This window comes from Capra hircus, chromosome 7 (genome assembly GCF_001704415.2).
Source record: "Capra hircus breed San Clemente chromosome 7, ASM170441v1, whole genome shotgun sequence".
In the NCBI taxonomy this organism is placed as follows: domain Eukaryota; kingdom Metazoa; phylum Chordata; class Mammalia; order Artiodactyla; family Bovidae; genus Capra; species Capra hircus.
This window is the reverse complement of record NC_030814.1, coordinates 91,186,245-91,194,066: the sequence shown is the minus strand read 5'-3', so window position 1 is coordinate 91,194,066 and position 7,822 is coordinate 91,186,245. Positions and strand designations below refer to the sequence as shown.

The following is a 7,822-nucleotide window of genomic DNA, read 5'->3' as shown; positions in this document are numbered from 1 at the left end:
GCTCATCCAGTCCTAGTGAACGCCGCGATGCTGGCTGTCACGTGGCCTTCTGCTGGCCACCATGTCAGGACCCGGGAGGAACCGCGTCTTTCCTAATTCTGAGCTGCTGGGTCAACCCACACTGCAAATCTGCCTGAGCTTTTTGATGGCTTTCTCTGGAGTCTCGGGCTTAAGTCACAATTCTCAGGCGTGAGCTTTTAAAGCAAGCAAGCATTTGGCCCGCAGGGGTTCCCCTCTGGTGAGCCCTGTCACACCACAGAATGGGGCCTGCCATCCAGCTGGGGTTCAGTAACCGCTGCAAGTGCAGGTGTCTCCTGAGCGGCTGCTGAGCACCCACTGACTCGACACCCACTCCTCCGGGGTGACCGCCATGTACTCACACGGCTGCTGAGTGGGTGTGGGCTGCTAAGGGTCGTTGGGTCCCCGCGAAACCAGGAGCTAGAGAACCCTCCAGCCCATTTCACCACTGGACGTGAGACGGCCCCGAGGCACAGTCTCCCTGTTGTCTCAGGTGAGGATGCGGGGAGATGCCTGCCTCAGGTACGGCTGGGTCAATCCTCTCCTCTATGGGGGCTGGAACCCGGCCTGGTGCAGGGCAGGCCCTGGGGAAACAGTCAGCGTCGGACTCCCAGGACGCTGCTGTGGGTGAGGAGTTGACCAACCATGCCAGTGCAGAGAAAATCAGAATTTAACAACATGGCAGGACAAAAGGAAAGGGTGGGACTTTCCTCTGGGAAACCCAAGTTCATGCACAGACCTCTTGGGCCAGCGGGTTCATAGGCTCCATCAGGGTCTCAGGGAAGCAGGGCTGAGTTGGGGGTCTTCCTGTTCCCTTAGACCTTCCAGAAGGTCAAATCAAGCCATGCTCTCCTCTGAGGCAACCCTCCTGCACAGCAGAGCTGACGACTAAGCCAGTGGTTTTATGTTTTTTCTTCAGGAATACATTTTCCTGACTAACTCTGACACTAAGCCCCAGGACATAAACTGGGATGGGAGCCGTGCAGAACCCTCCTCCCACCCCCCCAAGCACTCCCTTCAGCGTCCCCCCACCCCACCCCGCCGCAGTCGTCCACTTAACACAAGGGTGAACAACAGCACCGCACTTGCAGTTGACACTCCTCCTCTCTTTATTCCGGGCTTCGGGGGGACAGTGAGGGCGGTTCCCGCCTTGATGGAAGGCAAAACCTGGTCTTGGAAATAAAGAACGTCCTAACTAACACTGCAAATCCAAAGAGACCTGGTTCCCTCGGTGGAGGCGGGGCATCCGGGGTCCCACTGTGCCTGCGGATGGCTTCTATCAGTGTAGCTGCCCCTCGACAAGGCTGCGGGAGGGGCACCGGCTCCAGTCCCCTTCCGCTCTCCCGACAGGCCGGGAACACTCTCCTGTTGGCGGCCAGGGCCATGGAGTATAGGCCTTGAGAATCCCACTGGGGAGGGTTCTCTGGCAGGAGGACTAACAATTCCCCTTTCCCAGGAGCCTCCAATGACAGGAGGCCACTTCCTTCCACCTTAACTGGCAACCCGTCTCGACACCCACTGTCTACCTAGCTGACACAGTGGGTCAACAGTGGACCTGGCGTTGCCTCAGGGTCACCTGCATCCAGGTCTCCAAGCAGCTAAAAACTGGACACAGCCACTCAGGATGCCGGCCACGCACCTGTGCCCTCGGGCGTGACTTGTGACGTGGAAGCGGCCTGCGGTTTTTAACTCATAAATTGTGAAAACCAAAGCCCAAACTGACCATGCTAGGTTTTGCTGGGCGAGAAGCAGCCTGGCCCTAAGAAAGGCTGAGTGAACTATCAGAAAGAAACGTACTGTCACCTTCCCTCTGGGGACGGATACGTGGGGCTGGCACCTCCCTTCCTTAACACAATAAAGCTCACCTCTGCCGGCTGGGCCACCTCGGGCACGACAAAACCCTTGCTGCATGAAATTAACTTAGCGAGTCTGACAAACCAAAAATTTTAGAAAAAGAAAAAAAAAGGATATGGCAGCAAAACTTCAGGACTCCTGCGTCACACCTGTAACCTGCCCGCTGAGCAAATAAACAGAACACCAAACCACGAAAGCTACGCAAAGGGCAGGCTGCCCCTCCCCGGTGGAGACCCTTACCCACTGCAGGGTGGAGGGAGCAGGTGCGAACGTGCTAGAAAAGGCAGGTCTCCCACCTTCCCCTCGGGGCCGCCGTCCTAACCCTGCACTGGGGGGGTCTAGGTCTATCCGGAGGCCGGACCAACTCTCAGCTTCTTCCTGCGTTTCTACGTGGGGGAGGAAGGCAATGGCTTCAACTCATCCGCCTCTGAGTCAGAAGGCAAGACCCTCCTTAACCCAGGCAAACGGGGCGTGTGAGCGTCTTCTCGTGGCCAAGGATGGGTGCACAGGCTCCTGCAATAAAGTCCATTCTCCGAGCGGGTCACCCAGAAGGCTTCTAGCACCGACAGCTCGCTCACTCCCATCCCCACTCCCTGCGGAGGGGAGGGGGCCATGGAGGCGGGAAAGCCCCTCCCCTTTGTCGCTCTCCCAGGTTTCTAGCCACCGGAAGTGCTCCCAGAGAGAGGGCGGGACCGGTGCGGGCCCCGCCCTCCTGGGGTTCACCTCTCCCACTATGGTCAGTGTGGTCAGTGCAGCTCGATGAAGGCCTCCAGCTCCTCAGGGATGAAGCCCTTGTAGGGGATCTTGTTCTTATCCAGGGCGCGGGCCGCAAGGCACTGCAGGGTCACGTAGTTGAATGGCTGGATGGTGCTCTTGGCCAGAAGCTTTTCGTCCAGCAGCTCGTAGGCCGTCTTCTTGAAGGCGTTGGTGGCGTCCATGTGGGCCCCCGCCTCAATCAGGGCGTTCATGATGCCTGGGCAGTTGTTCTGCGCTGCGATGTGCAGTGGGGTGTTGTTGTCGAAGTCCCGGCTGTCTGGGTCGGCCCCGCAGTCTAGCAACACCTTGACCACCTGCAGGGAGGGGAACCTGCCCACCGGGTAGCGGCCCACGTTGGTGGTCTCTGCGTCCACGGCCATGTGCAGAGGGGTGAAGCCGTTCTTGCCGCGGGGGGCGCACTTGAGCAGCCGGTAGACGGTCTGGTGTTTCAGGTGCTCCTGGTCGGGCGTGCACTCCACCTTCTCCAGCAGGTAGAGCAGGTGGAGGATGATGGCCAGGGCCTTGGTAAACTGTGCCGAGTCCCCGGGCTCCTTGGGCAGCTGCAGGGCCCGCTCCACTTCCCGCACCCCTTTGCACAGCACCCCCATGAGGTCTGCGAAGCCGATGGGCGTGCCTAGGCTGCCCTTGGCCGAGCGGTCCTGGAGCACGTAGGAGAAGAGTTCGGCGAAGGACAGGAAACTGCTGGCCGTCATGGGACTCAGAGGCTCCAGGTTGTTTTGCTGCATGTCCAGGGCGTACTTCCACAGGCGGATGCAGCGCTCGAAGTTGCCCGAGTCGGCGTACACCGCGCCCCGGTAGCGGATGTAGTAGGACGTGTCCGGGTGGGAAGGACCTAGGATGCGCTCTCGGATCAGCAGGGCCTGCATGCGCATCTCATCCGGGTCGGTAATGAGCGCCTCCAGTTCCTCGGTGGTGTTCACCTCCCTCGAGTAGTCATAGGCCAGGACCAGCTGCGGGGGCTCCGGTTTAGGTAGATACTCGCCCCCCTGGTGCCGCAGCTCCATCGCCCGTCTCCAGTGTTTCAGGGCCCCGAGCAGATCCCGCTTCTTATCCACGTAGGTGGCTCCCAGCAGCTCCAAGGCTTCCACGGCGGCTTCCCTGCTGGTGGGGCAGCAGCTCTCGTAAGATTCACCGGTCGGGGGCTCCTCGGGGGACGAGTGGGCGCCCTGGGGCTGCGCCCTGGCCAGCCCGGGCTGCGCCTGCTCATCCCCAGCAGGCTGCTCCTGGATGAGGTACTCCACGATATTGGTGTGGCCCGTCACGCTGGCCGCCAGCAACGGTGTCATGCCGTAGCCATCACGCTCCATGCGGGCGTTGCAGCCGAGCAGCAGCTGCAGAATCTCCAGGCTGCCAGACTCGGCGCAGTCGTGCAGAGCTGTGTTGCCCTTGGCGCTGCGCCGGTTCACCTGGGCGCCCTGCTCCAGCAGGTAGCGGGCGATCTCGCGGTGGCCCTTGTAACAGGAGATCATGAGGCACGTGTGCCCGTGCCGGTTGGCCACCTCCAGGTCCGCCTGGTGCTCGCCCACCAAATAGCGCACCACCTCCAGGTGCCCGTCGAAGCAGGCGGCGCGCAGGGGCGTCGAGTTGGTACGCGTGGTGCGGTTCACCGAGGCCCCGCGGCGCAGCAGGCTCCGAACCACGTCCAAGTGGCCGGCGGCCGAGGCGGCCCACAGCGGCGGCGCGCCCTCGATGATCTCGCCATCAAAGTGCACCGAGCCGCCCGCCTCCACACTCGCGCCGCACCGGTCCACCAGGTACTCGACTACGTCCAGGTGGCCGTAACGGGCGGCGATGAGCAGCGGGGTACCCCCACTGGCCACCTCGCCCGTCAGCTCTTCCAGCTCCTCCCGGCTCCGGCCGCTGAGCAGCTTCTGAAGGAGCTGCAGCTTGCCGTCGCGGGCGGCATTGTACACGGCGGTGTGGAGGTCCATGATCTGGGCCTCCGCCAGGCCATGGGCCGGCCGCCGGGGGACGAGGGGACCGAGGGACGGCGGACTAGCGCCCCGGGGGGCAGGCGGCAACCTTCACCGTCTCCCCCACCGCCATCTTAGGTGTTTCTGGGGCGGAACAAAATGGCTGCCGCGGCCTGTTTCCGTTGTAGTATGGAAATATGCAGGGAAATGTAGTTCTCTGAGCGGGCACACCCCGTGGGACAGAAGAAGAACTGTAACGTGGTAAAACTACAACTCCCAGAATGCTTCGGGCCAGCCGCGGCGAAGTGGGAGCACGATGCATGGAGGGAATAGCAGTTCCAATCCCAGCCAATTGTGACGGAAACTGGCTGCTTGAGGACTACGACTCCCGTCATCCAACGCTATCGCAATGACTTCTGGGACCCAGGGAAGTTTGGTTACGTACTTCCGGTGGCTGTCAGTGCCTGAGCTGACAGGAAACGCTGACTCCAGTCAGAAGACTACATTCCATAAAAGGCAGGGCGAGCGACTTGGAGCCAACCAGAAGCGAGAACGAAGGCGAAGCCAGGCGAGTGGTCTGATTTGGGCTTCGCAAGGCCAAACCTCTCACTGGCAGGGGGCGCTCAGAAGAGGCAGGAAAGTGAGTCGGAGTGCGTGCATTTGGAGAGCAGAAAGTACAGGTGGCCCTAAGGGTCCGTGTCCCGCGCGCTTGTTCATTTCTCATTCATTTGTTCGTTCATTCACACACTTATATATTTATTTACTTACTCATTAATACCCTATTAAAAGTTTAGTTTTCCTTCATTCACTCCTCAGCACCCTCAATGTTGTTGTTGTCCGGTCGCTCAATCGTGTCCAACTCTTTGCGACCCCATGGACTGCAGCACGCCAGCAGCTTCTCTGTCCCTCACTGTCTCCTGGAGTTTGCTCAAACTCGTGTACATTGACTCGGTGATAATTTGCAAGGCCCAGTGCAAATGGAAAATGTAGAGCCCCTTGTCCAAATGTGATTAAAATTTTTCCAACAAAGACAGCAGGGCATTAAACAAACCGTCAGGCCCTTCTGAGTGAGGGGTCCCAGATGACTGCTCACGTGGACACCCCTGTGAAGACCGAACCCCACACTCAAAAGACAGACCCTTACCTCCAGCACTGTCTGACTTCCATTTTGCGGCTGCCTGCCCCAGGGTTATTGAGGATAATGGGAAAAACGAGGAAGTTGCCATGTTCTGTTCAGTTCAGTTGAGTCACTCAGTCGTGTCCGACTCTTTGAGACCCCATGAATGGCAGCACGCCAGGCCTCCCTGTCCATCACCAACTCCCGGAGTTCACTCAAACTCACGTCCATCGAGTCAGTGATGCCATCCAGCTATCTCATCCTCTGTCGTCCCCTTCTCTTCCTGCCCCCAATCCCTCCCAGCATCAGAGTCTTTTACAATGAGTCAACTCTTTGCATCAGGTCGCCAAAGTACTGGAGTTTCAGCTTTAGCATCAGTCCTTCCAATGAACACCCAGGACTGATCTCCTTTAGGATGGACTGGTTGGATCTCCTGGCAGTCCAAAGGACTCTCAAGAGTCTTCTCCAACACCGCTATGTTCAGGAATGTTCAAGAAATGCATGCTGTTCTCTACATCTCCCAACTTTTGTGTGTGCTGTTCTCTCTGCTTGGAATACTGCTCCATACCTTCTTCACTTGGCTACCCCGTAGGCCTTCTTCGGGTCTCAGCTGAGACTTCAGGTCTTCCTGGATGATTCCTTGACCTAAGGCTTAGTGGGTGTCCTCCCTGGCACCATTGGCATTCTGATCCCTGAATCTTAGTGAAACACTATGTTTTGATCAATTCAGGGTGCTGTGATAAATACCACAGGCTGGGTAGCTATATTAGTTAGGAATCTCCAGAGAAACTGGAGAAGGAAATGGCAGCCCACTCCAGTATTCTTGCTTGGAGAATTCCATGGACAGAGGAGCCTGGTGGGCTGCAGTCTGTCGGTTGTAGAGAGTTGGACACGACTAAGTGACTTCCACTTTTCCAGAGAAACGGAACCCAATAGGCTATATATATTATATCTATATTTATATCTACACACAAACACATATACACACATTATATTACCAAACTCAGGATTTGACTGCTGATTACTCAAAAGCCAATAATCTAGTGGCAAGTGTCAGTAGAAAGAAAAGATGGTATATTTGGAAAAGCCAGCAGTTTGGGAAAAAGGTTAACTTATGTCTAGAGCCCAACTCTGCTGATTCTGCTCAGCCATGACAATTTTTAAAGGGAAAAAGAGAGGAGTCTCAGTTAGTCATTATGGAAGAAGCTAAGATTCTTCATCCTTTTTCCACTGTGTGCAGACCACTGACGTCTCCTGATCTTCCTTTTTTTTAATTAAAAAAAAAAAATGTAGTCTTTTTTTCCAAACCCGTTGGCCACACTGCCTGTGTCTGAGATCTTAGTTTCCAGACCGGGGATCGAATCAGCACCTCCCGCTTTGGCAGTGTGGAGTCTAACCACTGCACCACCAGGGAAGTCCCTCCTGATCTTTCTTTGGATGCTGTCTTGCCTGCATGGTCCGCCTGCAGATTTGCTATGGGGAAGCTGGGAGTAGAGAGCCAGTCATTCTTTAATCCTTCATTCTTAACACCTTTTAATCCAGGAAAGGAATCAACAGGTTAAGCAAGGGAATTGTATACATTCTGTAAAGCAAGTTAGGAATGCTACCCAGTGATCTCATTTTTATGATTAAGGTTTAAGGGGAACAGAAATAGATAAACAGGAAAGAGGCAAATGAGATGCTTACAGATCCCCACTTGTCAGACATCATTCCACTTCTGTGAGATTAGGGGCAGAGGTCCATCTCCTGTGACTTCTTCGTGCTGACATAGAGTGCTGTGTTTTCAGAGAGGAAGATGTTGACACAGGTCTGTAGCATATATTTGCCAACAGTTTTAGTTGCCTGCTTACATATGTGGGCAGAGCAAGCTATAATTATTCTAATCCCACAAAGATGTAGATTATTATGAGCAATAGTGTTAATCTCATTCTTTCATTGGACACTGAGACTGTGCCTCTAATATCCTACTCTGTGACTGCCTGAGCCTGCTCTTTTGTGACTCAGGGAGGCCCAGGAGACTTCAGCTCTTCTACAGACAAGAGGCAGGGGACATAAAGGGGCTTTGTATTTGGGGAGGGCCCTGCAGGGCCCCTGGGAACTTTCCTTCTCCAGTTTCTCTGGAGATTCCTGACTAATATAGCCC

At 56.1% G+C, this 7,822-nt stretch overlaps 1 protein-coding gene across 1 annotated transcript; it reads right to left on the bottom strand.

The window, feature by feature from the left end:
- FEM1A (fem-1 homolog A) lies at positions 1,104-4,719 on the bottom strand. Its single transcript, XM_018050888.1, has one exon. It carries the CDS (start codon positions 4,578-4,580, stop codon positions 2,619-2,621), a length of 1,962 nt encoding a protein of 653 aa, XP_017906377.1. The 5' UTR covers positions 4,581-4,719; the 3' UTR covers positions 1,104-2,618.